The 22,632-nt window shown below is 37.0% G+C and overlaps 1 protein-coding gene across 14 annotated transcripts in view; it reads right to left on the reverse strand.

Moving 5' to 3' along the window:
* The window catches only part of mast4 (microtubule associated serine/threonine kinase family member 4), a 90,166-nt gene that overhangs the window by 38,451 nt on the left and 29,083 nt on the right, over window positions 1-22,632 (reverse strand). For 6 of the 14 annotated variants that reach the window (XM_034300842.2, XM_034300841.2, XM_034300840.2 and 3 more), the window contains exons 4-5: window positions 6,784-6,815; window positions 6,574-6,630 (exon numbers count right to left, since the gene is read on the reverse strand). In XM_034300842.2, the coding sequence (XP_034156733.2) occupies window positions 6,574-6,630; window positions 6,784-6,815 (89 nt within the window). Of the gene's footprint in view, window positions 1-153; window positions 6,536-6,573; window positions 6,631-6,783; window positions 6,816-20,023; window positions 20,295-22,632 lie in introns of those variants that run through there. The other 8 variants (XM_034300851.2, XM_034300843.2, XM_053230661.1 and 5 more) reach the window with 6 other exon arrangements.

Raw genomic sequence — 22,632 nt, forward strand, 5'->3', positions numbered from 1 at the left:
CAGTTTCAACACAGCAAACCTTGACTAGCTTTATGATGTTTCTCTTTTCTTAGGGCATACTGCAGAAGCTGCTGCTGTGGTAATGCTGCACCTCTCAATGATTCTCCACATAAATGAAGACGACGCAAAGCACAAAAGAGAGGAAATACTCACTCGAGTGTCAGCCCCGGAATCCTTAACCTCTCCCGCTGGGCTTTCATGGCTGTGCTAGACTGGATTGATCTATTGTGCACATGATATTTTTTCGCAGAACCTCACGTCAAGTCAAACAGGGACGGAAAACGGCTGATCCTGATTTTTTTCCCTCTGTCCTTATACTTCTACGTCTAGCTGTCAGACCGTCGGTCGCCTGTGGAGAACTAAGAGGCTGGACAATGGCTCTCTTTCTCCTCCCATCCCTCTGCCGCTCACACTTTCTCTCTCTCGCTCTCTCCCATACACAAACATGCATGCCTGGGATCCAGCCCGCCCCTCCTCCACCGGTGGAAGACCCTTACGTCAGCAGAGCCAAACACAGAGTATGGATTTTTATCATCTTTACACTAGACTACACTAGACCTCGTCAATGAAGCCTCACAGAACACTGGGTTTTTAGATTTCGTCCCAGTGTCCTCTGTTATCAAAATGTCTTTTTTTTTTTTTAGTATATTATTTTCATCCTGCACTAATAGACATGTGGATTATTCAGACTGCAGTGTCCTCCAAAACATTCATTTGCATTTCAATGACATCATTTGTGCAAGAAACATCATGGCAAGACCTCAACAGAACAATTATAACCCTCTACCATATGTCCTCAAGCTCAGGACCAAAATAAAATGAAATGAGATCACATGGGTTTATTGGATATTTGCTTTTATATAAGACCACACTTCAGCAGGGCAAAGGTGATTGGAGTGATCCGGTGGCTTAATCCCAATGGATTAGGGGATTTAGTGAGTAGAAAATTCTAGAAAACCCTTCAGGAAACAAGTTTGGTTCAACATTATAATGCTAAGCAATTATCTTGCTTGCTATGTCAGCTAGATGTATTAGCACTAATGTCAGTGTACTCGCTACATTGTGATGGAAAACAGAATTAATGACACTAATTGTGCATTTTATTCTTTTATTTCTCTCGTTCATCACTACAGATACTTAACAAAGCAAGCAAAATATTTGCTTAGCAAACAACAAGATTTGGATATTGGATATAGATATGGATATTTACTATTAATGGTAAGCTAGTTGTGCAATCTAGGCTAGCTATATGAACTAAACAAAATATTACTGCCAAGTAGGCGGACAAGCCAGACAACTGAATACACATTTTTCAGTTTAAATGGATATTACGAGGGAAATCAAACCAACCATCTAAAGTCAAACACCACTGGAGTCACGGGGAGGCACAATTATAAATGTCAACAAACATCATGTAAAGGAAATAAACCTAAAACAAGAAACTCTAAAAAAGTGCTCTACATTTCTTTTACATAAGCGCACACATGCACAATGACCCCTTTTCACTTTTACACACTTATTTGGATTACCATAACAGACTTTATGGAGTACTCAAGAAAAATAGACTTGAGTACTAAATAAATTGTGGACTTTTCCATTACTGCGAAACAGTTCTGCTTGTTCTGAGGCAGGTCTTCCTACAACCCTGACATTACTCACTTCCAGTTCTCTCTCATGCTTATGAAATTTATTCAGTAATTTTTACAGTACAAGCTGAATAAACACTGCTCCCGTCTTTCCATTAAATTCTTTCAAGTTTCTGTGTTGTCTTGCGTTGACATTTTTAAAAGGACATAGTTTAGTATTTGGGACAGTTACGGGTGCCTTGGGACAATTAAAACTGCCATCTGAGACCATTTCTGGGACGGTCATGGGGAAAAAATAAGTTAAATTCCGAGCTCTGTCTATAATGAAGTGAGTCAGTCAACACTTTTAGCTTAAACAGACTGAAAACCACATGAAATGCATTTCTGCCTCCAAAACACATCACTTATGGGTTGCCATTTTCTAACAATTCAGAGAAGTTTATACTTTTGGATTCTTCTTTTTGTCTGATTTTTGATGTTTTCTTACATCCGAAATGTCTGCTGACCCTACGTCCTGCCCACTGAATGAACCATGGCATTTTAGGCAACATGGTGGATCTAGGTCTTCTTCTAGATCTTTTTCACAACATGACTCCAAGTGAGTGGTGCCATAAAAATAGACAGACATAAATACTAATTATACAACAGGTGAAAACAAACCTGTGTGACCCAGTTCACATGCACACTACAAAATAATACACGTCCACCAAAGGGAAAAGTCCATATAACAACCTAAAAATGACATTATGTAAAGAGGAACATTTAAAGGAACCCAAATAATGATTAATTGATTAAAGTGGTATCAATAGTGAAATAAAATAAAGGTAAACATCTATGTATGTCACCAGATGGATTCAACATGTTTTAACTCCCTCAAGCTGCCAATATCCAGTAATAAACATGTTTGGAAGCTCTCTCAGGTCCTGGTGTGGCATTTCTGTGACTAATCTCCCCACAGTAATAGATCCCATTGGCGTGAAGTGGCTTTTGCTCCAACAGGTGTGGAGCTCACGACTACTGAGTGGAGAAAGTTTCTATTTAAGGCTCACTATCAGCCTGTAGTAACAAGTTCAGGATCTTCATAAAGAACGATGAATTCTTTCACACAAACACTGATTAAGAGTTCAGAGAATGGAAACTATCCCACACCCACACCAGTACAACCACAAAGACTTTCTCATAGTTAGGAAGCTATTAAGCTCAAGCAATGCCTTGCTTGTATATCATGATCATTTTTATTTCTCTGAAAGACATTAAAAACGCTCTTGTACTTTTAACAGTGACTGGTTGTCCTTATCACTGTATTCTCCTCTGGCTAAGCCATACCTGTAGCCAATATTAAAATATGCAACAGCTCATGTTCATGTTTATTTATAACTGTCATTCAAGTAAGGAATAAAACCTGTTGGGGCATGCTGTTATAGGAAAATAATCAAAAACAAGGTAGTGTGATGTGAGCCCAAACAAAGGGGCGCTACTGTTACCACCTTTAAGTTAATTATTTTCCTATAACAGTATGTTCTCAAGTGTTTTATTCCTCTTATACTACAACACCTTATTACACTTATTACAAATTTTATATATTAATGAATGACAGTTGTAGTTTTTATCCATTTATACTTATGTTTAATGTTGTGAAACTTCCACAAAACAAGTTATTTCCTGTTATCACTAGCTTCTTTTATTTTTGAAGTTACTAAGAATGAAAAAAATGCAGCTTGTCGTGTTACTGAGAATCCAGAAAGCTGTCTGTCCTTGAAGACTTTCCCATGTCAGAAATCTTAAAGATACAGTTTTACTTCCGACTGTTAAAGAGTTGACATTAGAAACTCCTTTCATAAATGTTAATGAAGTTAATAAACATCTTCTTGTTATTACAGAAATGATAACATATTAAAACAAGTTTTATGTTATATTAGCACCTGATGAACAGATATGATACAAGATATTTTCTTCTCTGTTTTTCGAGGTCTTGTCTAAAATTTGAGTTGAGCAGATGCAATATTACGCATTCAAGTGAGATAAAAAAAAAAAAGTAAGTTGCTTGGTTGAACTCACAATTTTAACTAAATTTAACAAACCTAATTTTCATACTGAATTTTTTTACTTTATTTACTAACCATTGGATTATATTTTAAGTGTGTATGCTTTATTAAATTTCATTCATAACAGCCTCCAGACTAGAGAGGGATGAAAATAGAAAGTAACTTTAGCACTCTGGTATTACCACAAAAAAAAAAAAAGTGACTTTTTGACAGATGATTGACTGTTCGCACCATTTCCAGGTCTATCTATAAAGCTTGGCTCATCTCGCATGCCATCTGGATGGTAGACAGCTGTAGTGCTGTATGTCAGTGAATAAACCATGTATGATTGAACATTTCCTCAAATAAATAGGAGAAAAATATATAATTGGAACAATCATCACAGTCATCATCATGGTGTCATAAGCAGAATCATGTTCCAATCTTCCCAAGCAGGTTCTGATTTATAAAAAATTTATTTAGCTCATTTGAGACACCATATTCTGCATATAGAAGGCCATAGTTTTAGTGAACTACACAGGAAATCATGTAGGCTCTTAGTTGATCAAAACCCCACAACCAAACAGTTAAGGCTAAATGAACCATGAACGGAAATGCGATATTGTTTACATGAGATCTGTTGTCAGCAACATGTGTTTATAAAGCCTGCCAATCATCCCCTGGATCTTATCCTCTCAGTCATTCCCTCATTTTTTGGACCACTTCCCAGACAACTACAAGCCAAACTCCCTCCTAAAGAGGTTAAAGCTCCATTTTAAAACCCTCTGTATAAACACTGCTTTAAAAGAGGCTGTTTTCTTACACGTCCCATAACAGCCGGGCATAAATATGATTCAGGATTGAGCATCGCGTGTGTGTGGGAGCTTTTTATTAGCAGTCATCAATTATAAGCCAGGCAGCTCTTCCAGATGGCAGGCCGCAGGCTGGAATCTCATATGCGCTAACGGAAGAAATGGACAGAGGCTGCCAAAATCCAAGGCTAGGTGTCATGACAGAGCTGGAGCGCCTTGAATGCTAAAGCTAGAGCGGAGAAGGGGAGCAATGCCAACTTTAGCGAGTGATGGGTTGACACAAACCCTGCAAATTCTCCACAGGAAAATCAACACGGCTCACAATAGGACAGATACAGATGGGGAAAAAGGCAAACTGGGTGAAATGTTGTACGAATGTAACAAAGCTGAAGATATGCACAAGTAACTTTGAGAAATAGTTTTCAATTCCTGGAGTATGTGGTGAGTTCTCAAAATATTTTTATGGCAAACAGAAAAAGAAAACTGCAGAAAATAACAATTTGATGCATCATGTGATCAATATCTGTTAAAAGCACTGTAAAAAAAAAAATTAATTCAATTATTGAATTGAATCGTTAGCCAAGTTTTACTTCCAGTTGTAAAAAGAAGAACAGCACTTTCTAGCCAACTCACATGCCTGAGGCTACAATGTAGCATAAATTGATAGAACACAATGTGAACAAACTGTTTAAATCACCCTTGAACTCAAAAACTGTGACCTTTTTAAATGATTTAATTGACTGAAAGTTGAAAGGCTGATTCTGATTACATATTTGGAATGTGTTTGTGTCAAATTACCTGGCACAATTCAAAGAGACACATTTTTCAGAAACTTTTACCTCAGAAGTCACATGCTAACCTAGCAGCCCTGTTAGCGATCCTACTCTATTGCTAATAATAACAACAAAATAGTGTTAGGTTATATTGAGGACAAGACACACACTGAGAGTCAGATACAAAAGTCTCTCTCATGTCAACCTGTGACAAAAGTGCGTTAGTTTACTTCAAATTAGCAGGACTAGCTAACACAGCATTTGTTGTTATGGTTTATTTTGGCAAGTTTTTCAACTGTCAGTTATATCACTGAGAATATGGTGATCAAAATCAAGACAAGATACTGAGGTCTCACAAGTGTTGACCTGGCACGAATATAAGCTAGTTTACTATCGCTAGCTTGGCAGCTACTATTAGTGATGAGTTTTATGGTAATGTTTTGACATGTTTAGCTATGTTGAAATAAATCACTGAGAATATGACAAGGCTAATTAAGACTCAGATAGTGAAACACCACTTGTGTGAAAAATCAGGCTACTGTACTAGCAGCTAGTCAGCTGACTAGCTAAGTTAGCCAATGCTAGTCAGAGTAGGCTATTTGGCATACAAAGACATGTTTTCCAATTGCTTTTTAATGAAGTACAATCAATGCACCAAAGCCATTTTGGTCATTAGGCATTCAAAAAACAATTAAACAATGAATTTTTGTACATAGATTATTTTTAACTATATCTAATTACATGTTCAGGAGGACTTTAATATTTACACCAACAAAATCAGAATAAATCTGAATACGTTCTTTTCTGTTTTTCTAAACATTCCATATAAAATGCTAAAAATAACTTAAAGCAAACAGGCACAACAGGATGCCGATTAAACCAGATGCGATAAAGGAAAAACAGAAAAGCCCATCTATCAAGAAACTCAAAAATGATGTTTTTTCTTTCTTATAATTGGTGAAGTTATTTCCATACAGCTGAGGACATGGGTCTAGAAATTTAATTCATAATCCCAGAAAATATTGAAAATCAGTTTTGGAGCTACAGTCACAATCAGGGTTGCCAGATCTGTGGTTTTCCCACAATTCTAGGATTGGCCTTTTTTACGTAACATTAGATTAATTGTATCTACATATTAAAACATCCACTATAACTATATATAGCTATATGATTTATATATAAATCATCACAAATCACACCCATAAACCTCTTAGAGGATTATTTACTTATTCTCATAGCTACATTTTATTTATGACAATATTATATTTTATAGAAACTGTATTTAATAGTACTTCATTAAGATGTATTTTATGCCATTAGTATGAAATATTACATTTTGCAATAACAGTCATAATGTAGCACTGGAAAACAGTCTTACGGTTTGGTACTGGACTGATGCTTTTGTAGCTCTGACCTCTCAACTCTGGTGACAACACTAATGAGATGGATGAGATTCGCATATCAATAGGAATTGACACCAAACATTTCCACAGTATAATGAAAAGAAACTGTGCACATGAACTGCATATAACCCGGTTTATGGTTATGGCATAACGAGCGCTAGGAATCAATGAGAGCGTTTACTTACAAGCTCCCTCTCCTGGGCAAACTGAGCTCCTTCTGTAAAAGAGAGGAAAAACAGAAAGTTTTGAGTTGAAAGGTATGATTATTCCACAGTTCAAGCACATTTAAGGAGCATTAGAGGAAGTGCAGTTAACTATATACAACGTTGAGGTCTTTTTCACCAGCTTTGCCTTACTGGGTTGTTGAAAGCGTGGGAAGTTCCCTAATTCTGGCTTCTCTCAATGGAGAGAGACGCTGACCCGAATAATTACAATGAGCTAGCTTCTTAACCCTGAGCTCTAACCGTGAATACAACCTAGACACACACACACACACACACACAGCTAGTCTGGCTATTCACAGCCTGCTATGACTTCACCCATTTTCCCAGCGCTCCAGATTTAAATAAATAAATAAATAAAAGAGAGAAAGACACAAAGTCATGAATAATGAACTTAACAAGTCATGCCATGACTAACACTGTGTTTCTGTGTGTGTGTGTGTGTGGAGATATGTATATATATATATATATATATATATATATATATATATATATATATATATATATATATATATATATATATATATATATATATCCACACACACACACACACACACACACACACACACACACACACACACACACACAATCCTGGGCAAAAAAAAGGCAAATATTATGTTTTTAATGGTCTTAACAACAAATCATTAACTTCCTTTATCCTGTAATTGCTTAATTCTTGCTAATTTCCTGACCAATGATTTGTTGTTAATATTTTGCCATTTTGCCTTTTTTTTGCCCAGGAGTGTGTGTGTGTACACACAAGAGAGATATCATGTCTTTTTTTTTTTTTTAAATCCAAATTCTATTTATTTTGTCTTTGTCAACCTGTACATATAGATTGAAATGTAATTTTTAGAAATCTCCAGCAGAGGGCACTTTTGTAATGAAGTCATAAAGCAGCATCTAGGACTTGATTCTAGTGAAACTGATTTTGTAATGTTCTTGCTTATAACGTTCAATCAACAGCCCCCTGAGGCAATCGGAAATGCAGAAAGCTGTTAAATTACACAGTGACGAAGAGAAAGAAAAATAGATGTTCTAAGATGATTACATGACAGGAAATATTAGATAACAGGCACCTCAATTTCATCACCATTCTAAATCAACTGACTGTCACAGACATAGCCTGTACAAAAAGAAGTGAAAGAGACAGAATCATAAGCAGATGGAGTATCAGTTTTACCCAAATGTTCCTGGAGCGAGTGTGTAGTGAGAAAGTGCAACACTCCTGCATGTTGCTACAGTTCCTAACAAGCGCTGAAAAAGTCCTGATGCATGCTTTCTACCTCCAGCTACTCCATATGGTGGCATAACATAACTGCGCAGTGAGCAGACTAGCACAATTTAAATGTAATGAGACAGAACGAGTGGAAGAGCGCAGCAGGATGGAGGGTGAGATGGTGTGATCGAGATAACAGACTTGAGCAGGGCTGCTTAATGTGAATAAACATCCAACCACTGTGACAAAGCTATGTGCAGAGAAAACATCAAGACTGAACAAATTACTCCAACTGGTTTTACTTTACTAGTCACTAGCACACCATCTTTGCCTTTATGTGCAAGAGCAGTATTCATAAGGTTATGTGACAGCTACATAGGCCCTTCATAACAATTGTCAAACCTACATAAACGTTAATGATGGTTTATTCCATCAGGCATTAGCTTTCTTAGACAGCCTTTGCCAATTCTGGTGACAAATTGCCAAGTGACTTTAGAATGTCATAACAACTGATTTTGTATTACGCTTTACTTATGGGAAGTATTCATAAGGCGACATGACAACTACATAAGCCTTTTATGACAACTGACATAAACCTATATAAAAATTTATGACAGCTTATTCTATCAGGCATCAGCTTTTGTAAATGCTGTCTTTGTCAATGTTCGGGTCAAGCTAACATAACATAACACTCCTGACTGAGTCAGGTGACATACGAATGTCATAACACCTGACTCTGTATTCCAAAATTTATAAATATGAATTCTTGCCTTTAAATATATGGGCAGTATTCATAAGGTAATATGACAACTACATAAGCCCTTTATGACAACTGCAATCTACATTTATGATGGCTTATTCCATCAGGCAGCAGCTTCCATAAAGCCTTTATCAAATTTGGTGTCAAGTTCACATAACACTCCTGACTGAGTCAAGTGACATTAGAATGTCATGACAACTGACTTAGCTTAGTGCACTTATCTTACGACAGAATCTCATAATGGCGATGATGTGACCAATCAAGTATTCCCTCATACGCAGGGTCAGAGAAAATATTTATAAGTCTGTCATAACAATGCCATGATTTTGTCATAGGCATTCATAACAAACTTATAAGCAGAAAAATCAAATTCACTTTAGTTAAGGGCCAGAGAAAATATACATAACTGTGTCATAATGGTATTACATATGGCATTCATAACAATCTTATAAGCAGAAGTATGAACTACCTAAGTGTCAGAGAAAATATACATAACTCTGTCATGACAGTGTCATAACATCTCTATACTTATTAATAAAAATGTTATGAGCAGAAATTTAAAATTCACTTTATTTAAGAGTCAGTGAATTTTAAAGATATAAATGCTGATGTTCTACCAAGTATCGATTTCACAGAATATTCTGGTAACGCTTAAACTTTTCCTATTAACTTCACTTAGCATGCTATGGTGACATTACCAAGTCAGTAGACATAGTGTTGTAACGGAAATCAGCCTGTAAAGTGTTATAACAACATTATGTCAACAAGACTCAGGTGTTGTTGACTTGATATCAAAACTGATCAAAACTGAATCAAAACTGAACCATTATGAATGTTTATGTAGGTTCACATCAGCAGTCATGAAGGGCTAATGTAGGTGTTATGTCACTCTGAACACTTGAAATGTTGAAATGTTACCAAGCTGTATATCAATAGCAGCTCCCAGTTTTTAAACACTTCAGTAGGCATCTTTTGTGAAAGGCTTCTATAACAGAAATGCTGCTGTGAATCTGTGATGAGACAAATGAAACCCTGAATGAACATCGAGCTGTTTGGCGATCTCCCTCCAGTGTGATTACTCAGTGCAATACTGCAACATGCCAAGCCCGAAGCTCATTCTACATTTATAGCTAAGCCCAAATGACTTAATGAGCCCGCTGAATGATGGGTATAAATCTGGCTTGCCTGTGATTGGCTTCCCATCGTGCTGTTTTGGAGGTTAGAATGGAGAAGTTGATAAGGAGTACATTGACGTCCTTACTTGATTCATGTGATGTTTAAATGCAAATAATAAGTCTGGCAGATGAGAGCATATAGAGGAGAATGGAGGTGATGGAGAAACTACATAAGAAATAAAGGCAGACTTTATCGTAGATGAATCAAGCAAGACACACTTTCAAAGCAAAGATTCCCAAACCCAGTCACTTTTTAATTCAAAGTAAAGAGTTTCAATCAAGCTATGCAAGTGTCCACTGACACTCACATAGTGATTTATCTTTTTATATTCTGAGCTGCAGGAGAAAACAAGGCTGTTCAGGTTTAAAAAAAAAAAAAAAAAGAGCCCTGAGAGGAGAGGAGGATCTGCACAGTGATGGTAAATATATATTAGAACTAAGATGACTATCCATGAACTGCTTCTGGTGTAATAATTCTAGGATTTTATGACAACAATGCAGGAGTACCATATGATGCCGGTCATTATGTCGCCTTATTCAAGTAGGTCTTTAATTGTAAATGACCACTAGATATCACTGATATCTATTTTTTTTTCCCTGGACCTGTAGTCCTTCAGATTTCTTTTGCTGGGTATTCGTTTTCATTTTCCACGATCTGTCTTAATTATCCAAACTTCAGACTCGGGAAGCCCATTTCTGCCATTTGAAGAAGAAGAAAAAAAAAAAAAAAAAAAAAAAAAAAAAAAAAAAAAAAAAAGAAAAGAAAATGAGAAAGTTTCTCAAAATTCAGACTTCAAAGAGAGCATGGGATTTGGTTTTCATTTACATATACCATATGCATCTAGTGTTCATATTGTATTTGGATCAGATTTTTGATGCGTCTCATCGCATTTAATCAGGTGCCAAATAGCTCTGCCTGTAAACTAGCAAGGGATCATCATCAAAGTGAGCATCAATAAATGCATAATTTGTGCAAATGCTAAACAAACTGATTTAATGGTGTATTTGTTCCATATTGACACATTTGAAATCTGCGCTAACCTACAAAACGACGGACCAAAGCGAACAACGCTGAAACATGCATCTGATGATGCACACTTTAATGACGACCCCTTGCTAGTTAACAAGCAAAGCTGCTCTGTTCTATTGCAGGATTAAACGTGTGAAGTGCTGTCTTGATATGCATGATATCCCTATGAGCTGCTTAAATGATTAGCTCAGACTGCTGTAAGATAGAGAACAGACCAGCATCAGTGTATTGACAGCATCTTCCATTTGTGAGATGCCTCCAAGGACAGAGCAGTGACCATGTGGGCAGGGGGTAGTCATGTCTACATTAAGATGACTGATAAGACCTTTGTGTCCTTCTGCTGCCAACACAAAGCTATCAGGGGAGTGACAGACTCTTGGTTCAATAAAAACAAAACAACTCAGAATTAGAAATGACAGAACCAATTCATATGAATTAACTAATTTATATTATATAGTGGTTTTTAAATAGTGATTTTAATAGCAAGACACGAGAGACAACAAGTCGATAAAATTAAAGAACAAAAAAAGAAAGAACAATAAATCCAAAAATAAAACTGGAATTTGGAGATTCTTGTGTTTTAGGTGTTTAGGGCATAGGTTAAATAAACAAAATACTGCATTCAGCTAAAATAACTGCAATCAGCTCAAATAACCGCAATCAGCTCAAATAAATACGATCAGCTCAAATAATCATGATCAGCCCAAACAACCTCAGTCAGGTCGAATAAACATGATCAGCTCAAATAAAGAAGGAGATCACCTCAAACGTGATCAGCTCGAATAACTGGTCAGAGCAAACAATCGTGATCAGCTCGAATAAAGGCAATCAGCTTAATTACATATTGTCAGCTCAAATAGTCATGTTCATCCAAAATAAACAAAATCAGCTGAAATAATTGCTATCAGTTCAAATAAACTGCAAAAGTTCAAATAAACTGGACCATCTCAAACACAATCAGCTCAAATAATTGCAGTCAGTTCAAACAATCGTGATCAGCTCGAATACATGCAATCAGCTTAATTACTGATATGATCAGCTCGTGTTCATCTAAAATAAACAAAATAAACAAAATCAGCTGAAATAATTGCTATCAGTTCAAATAAAAATAAAACGATCGAGATCAGCTCAAAACCTTTTTTTAGCTGATTGTATTTACTGTATTTAAACTGATCGTGTTTATTTGAACTGATCACATTTATTTGAACTGATCGTGTTTATTTGAGCTGATCACATTTATTTGAACTGATCGTGTTTATTTGAGCTGACTGAGATCACTTGAAATTACTGTTTGCACCCCAATTATCTCAATTAAATGCAATCAGGTCAAAAAATTGTAATCAGATCAAATTACAATCACCTCAAATAATCATGATCAGCTCAAATAATTATAATTAACCTGTCATGTAATGAACATTAATATGTACGTTATGTCAACAAGTATGTATAATCCTACACAGATTAATCCACTGTGATTTGTTACACCATGTAGGCAATTTACTGGACCCTTCAGCTAAGATGATAAAATTGTCTAAGCTTCTTACAGCTAAGCTTTGAAAAGCAAAATGCCCAGTTATATGAAGGATTTGTTAAAGACCACTGACAGCAGTGAAAATGCGAAAGTGTGAACTCTTTGGCGTGGGAAACTGAGCTATATGACACCTTCCCCTCATTTTCTATGTTTTTTTTCCCTCAAGAGAGGCAAAGATAGGGAACGATAGCATAGTCTCCAGTCCATTAAAAGGCCAAAGTGTACTTGAAAGCTATTCAACAGGCATTTTTCCACTTTACTGTTTCTCATTTTATAGTTATTATAAAGAGATAAAGACATCCGACTAATAAAACTGACGATATGACTTCCATGATTGCTATTTTAGGCCAAATGTAGTTTCAAGAACAATCTACAATTAATCTGAGTATTACTGATGCAATAACATAGCCAGATTTCAAACAGGGATCCTGGATGAAACACAAATAAAAGAAATTAGAAACTGTGCTGCTTTCGGGCCATTATATTATAGCACACTATCTTGATTCATGTCAGGATGGAAATATATGCTGTTTTTTTTTCAGCATCCTTTCTTCTCGATGTTGTAATTGCGACCTGCTTTGCGTTTCCTTTCAAAGTGATGAGAGACAGGAAAGAAAGGACCATGATGCCTCTACTGTCTCTCTTTGTATGAACTCACACAAAGAGAGAAAATTGCATGGGAAAGAAAAAAGATCTGTTCATTTCCAAAGGCTTGAAGAACTAAAGAATGGTAAGATTTTGATTTTATTCTGTAAGCATCAACGACTCTATAGACAACTCTGTCTAGTGCACATTTCTAGAATCTGTGAAGGGAATCAGTCAAATCTAACGCTGTCGTGACACGGCAGGATCATTCTGACCTACAGCATGATGCTTCGCCATCTCGAAGACTATGACATTTCTGCCTGGAAAAGGTCAAGCCATGTTCCTTTATCACTGTAATAAAATGATGTCACTATTCCAAAATGTTTGGGTAGCTGGTGATAACAGATTAATATATTTGTTTTTTATTCTGTATACGCTGATACCATCATAATCCTGATCAGAAACAACAGATTACTTTGCACTAATCTGAAATCAGCCTTAAACTACCAAACTAATCCTAGATACTAAATTTTGGAACCACTGCCATACACTATATGGCCAAAAGTTTGTGGACACCTGATCACACATTTGTATAGTATGTCTCTGTATGCTGGAGCATTGAAAGTTCCCTTCACTGGAGCTAAGAGGCTCAAACCTGTTCCAGCATGACAGTTCCCTAGTTCAAGGTTGCCAAGGTTGGAGTGGAAGACCACAAGTGTCCTGCACATAACCCTGACCTCAACACCACTGAACACCTTTGGGATGAACTGGAACGCTGAATGCACCCCAGGCCTCCTCACCCAACATCAGCGCCTGAGCGCACTAATGCTCTTGTAGCTGAATGAGCACAAATCCCCACACCCACACTCCAAAATCTAGTAGAAAGCCTTCCCAGAAGAGTGGAGGTTAAATCTGGAATGGGATGTTCAACAAGCACATATGGATGTGATGGCTAGGTGTCCACAAACTTTTGGCCATATAGTGTATCTATCTTATTGCTCAATAGATCAGAAAATACGATGTGCATATATGTGTAAATAGGCGTTGCTACATCCCATTTCCTTCTTTGATTCTTCCTTTTGGGGAACCTTTAAAATTCTTAAGTTTCCCTGTCAGAGAGGGTCAGAGAGGGTTCCAAGTAGAAGGTCTTTAGGAAGCTAACAACCCTTAACTACCCAAAGAACCACTGAGAAACCTAAGCAATTCAGGATTATAATTGCACAAGTTATTGAAATTATATATAGATATACATTTCATTCAAACAAGAACAGGAATCTGAGGCACAGATTAACCTAACCCGGACAGATGAAATTTGGAAATCATCATCTAGTCTTTTTGCAATCTTCAGTTGTTCAGTTTTGGTGAGCCTGTGCCCTCAGTAGGCTCAGATTCCAGTTGTAGGCTGACAGAAGTGGAACTGATGTGATCTTCATCAGTCTGTTGTGCTTTCTGACATGCTTTTCTGATCGCCCCAATTGTAAAGAGTGGTTCCTTAGTCATATTTAAGTTCTTCATATTTAGGTTCTTATTGAATAAAAAAAATAAAAAAAAATATAATAAGTTCCTGTGTAAGCCACACCCACATCAGGTTTAAATCTGAATACAGATGCAGATACTGATATTTGGAGCACTAAACAAATACAGGTAGTGGCATAGCATGTGCATTTGTGTGAGTTTATGCGTGTATACTGGCCAAGGACTGAAACTCCCACCGCAACACAACCCCTGTGCCAACCAAGCAGATATCCGGCGCATGACATGAGGCGCATACAAATACAACTTACACACTGCTACAATCCAACGGAGAAACTCCACTATGATAGATTGGAGTCTTTTGTTGGGAGATAACAGGAGCATACTGTGAAGGCTGCATTCAGCACTTCACTTAAAGAATGTAAACACAGCAAAAACAAACTATAACTGACGAAAGGACTTTGCTGATATAGATGATAAATGAGAATTGATTCCCCTCTCTGCTTTCATTAGACCGCAATCACTGCTATTGAACCATTATTGAATAGTGATCCATTGCTGTACATCATGTATGTAGATGAACATAAACTCTGTGTACTGCATGATATGTCAGGTTTCTCCATCATAAGCGCATCAGCACAATCTTGGGCTTGCTAGCAGAGTAATTACCAGTATGGGGAATGGCAAAAAAAAAAAAAAAAAAAAACCACACACACACACACACACACACACACACACACACACACACACAAACAGAAAGCAATTTCATGTTCACACCTCATTACAACATGTTTTTCACCTCTGTTTGGATACATGTGATTTGAATCTAAATGCACCGAAGCCAGCGCAGGCGAGGGTCTCAGGAGAGCCCAGTTACTGCAATTGTAATTGCAAAGCTAATACAGGGCACTTCTGTTTATTCAGTCGAATCACAGGACACATTAACTGTCACCCATTTCAATAAGATTTTAACCAAGCTTGCAGGGTTTCAATCATGGAACCATCCATTTTACAAGCACTTCATAGCAAGAGTGCAAGCTTCCAGGCACCTCATGATTTAATTTCATTTCTATTCAGGGCGCCAATGTGCTTATAAATGGATTCTTCATACAACTTGATGCATCTCGATTTTTTTTTTATTTCCATAGCCTACATTATATATATATTTTTTTCTATTGTAAACACTTTTGTTTCGTTTAAAGCATTATATAGTTTACATTCATCATGAACAATAATGTATTTCTATAAGGTCATTCAGAATGAAGGTCTCTAACAATTCCATAATATTTCTATAACTGGGGAAAAAAAAATACATATTTGAAATTTCAAGATCCCGTGTTCTACTTTTAGCCACCTAAAAGTCTTTTCCTAAACTTTTTGGCTAAACGGTCCTTTGGAAATGGGCCCTAAATAAATGCAAATTGTTGAACCATACAATCTCATTAGAAAACTTGAACTTTAAAAACCCTCGAGGGACGTTATTTTCAATTTTCTATTGAACTAGGCACTACCTAGGTTCTAATGCACTTTTTAAATCACACCGTATGTCATGAGCACCTATAATGAACAGGAAGTCTTAATAATTTAAGAATTATTTCCTGTGTGAAGTCATGTTAACAAATAATGGCAGATGTTTACTTGGATACTGGTTGCCAAAAAATTTTTAAAATCTACCTAAATAATATCTAAAACTTTGATTTTATGCAACACAAACAAAGTATAGTGATGTTGAAATCGTAAACTCTGACCTTCTGGTCAGAAGGTGTTGATTAATTTCCTAGAACGGCAGCTCTGGCAGTAGTTTAGCTGCAAATCACAGGTTTATATTAATGCACACGTTACTGTTTCTATAGCAACAACCTACACAAGGACTTGTATGGTGAACACGCCACATACAGATTAAACACTGTATGTAATTGCTGATATGAAGCACTTACGAAAGGAGTCTCCAGTGTCAGTGCTTTGTAATAGTCGCAACCATTTTTCCAACACAGGAAAGTCAGAAGACTTTGTGCTTTTCTCTATAACATGACAAGCTGTGTTTTTGTTTTTTTGTCTAATTATCTTCAAATGAAAGATAAAAAAAAAAAAACGGAGGCTGGTGAGAGAACAACTGTTTGTCACAGCTATAACGCAATGATAAACAGCAACATTAAATGTTACTATACATGGAGAAAAAGAATGAATAGTCATTCATTAATAAATAAAGGATTTGTGGTTTACGAGGAATAAAACACTTCAGAAAATGATTCAGGATTCGTAACAGTCGCGTTGTTGTTGATTTTCCCATAACAGCACACCCCCCAAGTGTTTTATTCCAAACATAGTACACTGTTAATGCTAATGTTCACTTATTAATATTAAAATCCATTTAAATACTTAAGCATTTGAAACTCATTTACTCAATTTTGTTTTATGCGTTAATGCAGAATCATTTCAAGAAACAAATCTGATTCATTGAAAAGAATTGGTTTCCTTACTTCCTCATTAAATGTCTACGAATGCACACCAGTGCACACAACTTACTATAGCAGGGGTGACCTATAATACTGACACTTTGCTCAGTGATCTTGTTTCCTTTCAGTTCAGCGTGAAAAAAAGCATGAAAACCTCATCACAGGCTGTGCAAGTAGCAAAGCGAGGCTCAGCTCATACTTTCCTAGAGCACCTTGACATATGCAGCCACATATCCACTCCACACTGGAATGAGCATAACGCAATTTCTAAATGTAACAGCATCACCCACTCATTTCCTGTGTGGTGGTGAAATTAAGGAGTGGAACAAACTTAGACACACAGACACACACACACACACAGATATGCAGTTCACCAACCACAGCACAACAAAACAGAGGAAGTTGTTTTGTACATTCGAGCTTCTACACTGTACTAGTGCTATAAACATTATGCAAAATGGGGAGCATGCTTTACAGTGTTGATGTTAAGTACTGCAGATGTAAACACACACGTCGCAGATTTATGAGCTCCGGCTATGAGGGTATAACGAAAAGTTAAACAGTAAGCAACTATAAAATACATTTGAATGGAAAATGAGACTTTGGAGCAGTATATATCGCTACTCAGACATCAAGAGTGTGGGTCTAAATCGAAAACACTACTACAAGTGTTACTTAAAAAATTAAACATAATATTTACATTCGTCATTTAAAAAAAGTCTACTGTTAATCTGTCCCTTTGGAAGGACCCTTAAAGGCCCATAGATCAGAACTTTTACCTCATTCTATTGGGTATTATGTAAGTTGCACAGCGCAGTTGTTTTATACTCTATGTAGTGAGCACATTAGGTGAATAGGAAGTCATTTACAATTATTTGAGGAGTTACGAGGTTGGGTTAAAGGTGGTGGATGCTTATATTCATCCTGGGTTGCCTATAAGATTTAAAATCAAGCTAAATAAATTTAAAAAAAGAAATGTAAGTCTTTGTTTTTTTTGTTTTTTTTTACTGCTTTTGAGTTAGTGTAAGACAAAAAGAAAGCTGAGATTAACACTCGAGGACCATTACGCCTTTTTACACATGCTGCAATTAATCCAAATGTTAATAAACCAAAAAAAAATCATTGAGATCAAAATGAAATTAATCAAATTCACAAAAGTTTCATTCTGATTTATGAGCGAATGTTTCATTTGAGGCTTGTTGCCGTTTCAAATCTTTAATCAAGCAACTTTGATCAAAAAATACAAAACAAATCACAAATGTTTTATGTTCTGTAGCAATCTCATATTCGTTTAGCCAATCCATGCATCTGAGATTTATTTAAAGCTCTCACGCTAAAAGTACCAAAGCGAGGCACTGAAGAAAGAAACGTCTCTGATGTGCTTCTGTAGCTTCACACCAGGAGCGCGAGATATTAACCCTGTGGTATGTACAGGAAGTTGCCGAGATCAGAAGAGAGCGTTGAGAAAGTCACCAGAAGGCTGTTCTGTTCTGCCTCATCTCCTACTGTACATTTAGGTTAATGTACATGAAAGAAAAGATGTGGCGCTGGGAAAAGCATTCAGTTCGTACTGCAGCATATTGACAAAAGGGAAGAAAATGAAAAAGAAATTACAAAACTATCTTCTCCTGTCGCTGGTGTGCTACTCTCAAGTGTACATCATTTGTACCTTTATGATCTTTGTGTTAAAGATACAGAAAAAACAAAGGAACAAAAAATGCTTCAGGGAGAAAAAAAAAAAAAGCACCGTTAGTGTCATTCAGTTGTTAAAGCTGAATGCTTATTATCCGTTCCGTTCTTCTAGATCAACAGTTCTGCCAGTCACTGACCTCAGATCTCAGTGATATGACAACGTAGTATCGATATCATGATAAACTACGTGAGAATACTCTTTTCCTGAGGCAGGGACTTTTACTTTTGTTAAATAATAAATTAAAAATGTTCACCAAGCACAATATTTAGCAAACCTAAATACTGTGTATCATGAAAACGTCTTCAAGCCCCCAGACATGATACAGTATTTTCCCCTAAAGTCAAAGTCACATGACAAAAATAAAGAGCAGCCATTTTGCAATGTGACAATCAGTTCTTGTCATCTGTCATGAAATTTAACAGATATGATATTGCTAGTGTGTGGACGACGAAGCTGCCTAATAGGTAAGAGATATTCCTGTGATAAAGTTTGTCCAATTCACAAGGTGATGTGAGTACAGATGCGTTCTTGTGTTCGGGGCAAAACGATCGTTTCAAAACGATTGAAACGATTGCTTTATGGGCAATCCCTTGAATAGCAAGAAAGTTCCAGGAAAGTCGGGAAAAACATAGCAGAATGAGGAGTAAAGCCTCAGTAGTACATGGTTTCTGTTCTTCCTTGACCTTCTTTATAAGACTTTTTACCCCAGAGTTGCTATTAAATAATTCCAGAGTTGCGAGTAACTAACTGCAGCATAAAAACAACCAATTTACAACCTTGTTCTCTTCAGTTCTTCTAAAACTTTTCACACATTTCCATACTGTAAATTTGCCTTTAAATGTAATACTTTCCCAGGCTTTCACACACCTGTGCAAGAACCCTGTAGTAGAGTTTTTTCAATGCAACAGCATGACAGTATCGTTGTGGAAAAAAATGCAAAACAAATATTGCAATGTAAGAATCGAATGCCTTCATTCATATTAGTCAAGTTGAGAAAGTTGAAAAAAATTGGTCTTCGGCTATAGAGATGCAGAAACTGAAATCTACCGAGCGCTTGCATGTTTCTTATCTTTCCTGTATCTCTTTCTGTTCTGCAACTCCATCAACCTACCAGCTCACGACACGACTGGATTACTATTCATGCAGCACCTCCAAGTGTTAACAGGAAAGCTGTGAAAACTCCAGGCTGAGGATCACACAGTCCCATGCACATTCACTCACACACACACACACACACACACACACACACACACACACACACACACAGTTTAACATCTCCTACCTGTAGCCCTCGTCTCCTCAGAATGCTGGACTCATCCATGCTGGAGAGGAACTATGCTCGTCCTCTCCGTCTCTCTCTCTCTCTCTCTCTCTCTCTCTCTCTCACACACATACATTCACTCTGTCTCTCAGCGAGCCATGCTGCACTCACTGCCTGCGCTACTGAAGCACAAGTCCTCCGGGCACGCCAATCCTATCTTAGCAGCTGCTAAACACTTACATCAGGACTTATCTGATTGGAGGAGGATAGTCAGCTGACACCACCCCCTTTCTCTTGTGCCAGCCGTCCTTGCCTGGAAGTTCAGAGCAATGTGGAAGAAGCATGTGTGTGAGAACGGGAGGAAGTAAACACGATAAAAGGAGATGTTAGTAATTCAAAAAAAAAAAAAAAAAGCTTCAGTGATTCATGTCCTCAGCGTGCATGCAGTAATGGTGGAGAAGAAGGGAGGGTGGGTTTCAGGCAGACAGAAAAGACAGGAAATCCTGTGCTGCATTGTTCTGCCACTGCTAGACAATGCAGCTGGCATCCTGTCCACGCAGCCACGATTTGTCAATAGAGCTAGTGAGGCGCGCTCGGGCCGTATTGAACCAGCGGCTGTTTGTCCTCCTGTCCTGCTCTGGGCCTCACAGATAAGTGGCATAGTGCGAAGGTCAGAGGAGAGAAAGTAGCCATGAACTGAGAAATGCAATCCCTGAGAGCTGGCCCTCCAGCACTGAGCCTGAGAAACAACAAGGAACTGGGGAGCAATTTGATTTCCGTTGTTCTAATATTAACAAGGTCAACGACCTTGACTGTAAAAATACAACATGCAAAGAAATGCTTGTCTTCTAACTTTAAGGAGTATGTCAGCAAATTTGCTATTATTAACACTATTTATTACATGTGTGTGATTCCCACAGATAAGAATTTCAATAAGTTTCCATGTTAATAAATAAACCAGTTTACAAAAACTCATTTTTTATAAAGTCTAGGGAAAAAAAACATTTCAAATATGTGACTAGTTAATGCTAATTCAACTGTGACATTTTCACATGAATGATAAATGTTGTATCATGAGAGAGCTATGAGAGAAAGTTTTAGCAACGCAGGAAAAAAAACATTTAATTCTAGTTTCTTTGGTTTTCCGGAAGTTTTTCACGATGACCATGTACCATCAGACGCACACAATTGTACACGATTGTAACATCAGCATAACCACAAACGCTTCCCTCTGAAATGGTCGTCTCAAGTCTTAAAAGATATATTATAGATTTAGAGCTTCATTTACAAACACTTCAGACTGAAGAAAGTATGTGGCAGCCTGGGAAATCCCTTCACACGGTGAAACTGATACCTTGGTTGCTGGTTTAGGTATTTCAGAAACCGCTGATCTCCTGGAATTTTCTACGAGTTTACACAGAATGGTGAGAAAAACAAAAAACAACCAGTAAGTGGCAGTTTTGCGGGAGGAAACGCCTTGTTGATGAGAGAGGTCAGGAAAGCTATATTAGCGCAATCGCTCTCTACAACCGTGGTGAGCAGAAAAGCATCGCAGAATACATACCATGTCAAACCTTGAGGTGGATGTGCTACAACTGCAGATGATCACATCAGGTTTCACTCCTGTCAGCCATGAACAGGAAGAAGATTGGAAAAAGACTAGGCAACATTTTTGCTTGAGCTCTTTTCAATCTCTATCCACTGCATCTGAAGCTACTACAAAGAAACATTTCAAGGTTTCCCTGCTTTTGAATGCAATGCTGTCAGTAAGCAGTCATGAAAATGTGTATCATTTCATTCAGGAAAAATAAGTAAGAAATTTCCGTCCACCAATTTCACACACGACTTGAGTCTGCCTTCTCTTCTCTTTATTCGCCGTCTCTCTCTATAACACACAATCGCTCATGCTCTCACTTCAGCAGCCTGTAAATATTAAGCAGCTCCAACATCCATTCTCTCCGTCTCACTAGGCAGGCTTGAACGATCCTGCTTATTGAACAGCTATTTCAAGGTCAAGCTGGTCTCTTGTCTTTTTTCATAGACTGACCCAAAGCGCATAGCTGATTTCCATAATCAGATTAAGACAAGTCACTACAGGTGAATAAGGTCCTTTTTTTTTTTTTTTTTTTTTTTTTTAAAAACGATTGATTGCTGATATTCTTGCGAGTGAATTTTTATTGGAACTTCTTCAAAAATCTGCATTTATGTGTGCAAATAAGCATCCGTCTAATTAAATATATGTAAATTTGCATACTTAATAAAACCATCAAGTCTTTGGAATTCTACCATAAACATACTCTTTCACAGAATCGTTTGTTAGAAAATCATTTATTTATCGTTTAATCAAGAACATCCTATGCATTGTTATACAAAAAATTGTTTTTATGCCATTTTCAAAACCATCAATTGTCAGCATTTTAAGAAATTCCCCTACTGCTAAATAGGGATGTAAATTGACATGGAACATTTCATGCATACAGGTCATAAAGAAAGTGAGCTTTTTGGTTCTGAACAAAGATAAATAAATAAATAAATGTGATGTCATGCATTTCCAAACTAGTAAGTGTGATTTACTAAAGAAACTGACGTAAATGGAATATTGACTCATAACTTGACTGCAGGGTTTCAGA

Source organism: Pangasianodon hypophthalmus, chromosome 27, assembly GCF_027358585.1.
Source record: "Pangasianodon hypophthalmus isolate fPanHyp1 chromosome 27, fPanHyp1.pri, whole genome shotgun sequence".
NCBI lineage: Eukaryota > Metazoa > Chordata > Actinopteri > Siluriformes > Pangasiidae > Pangasianodon > Pangasianodon hypophthalmus.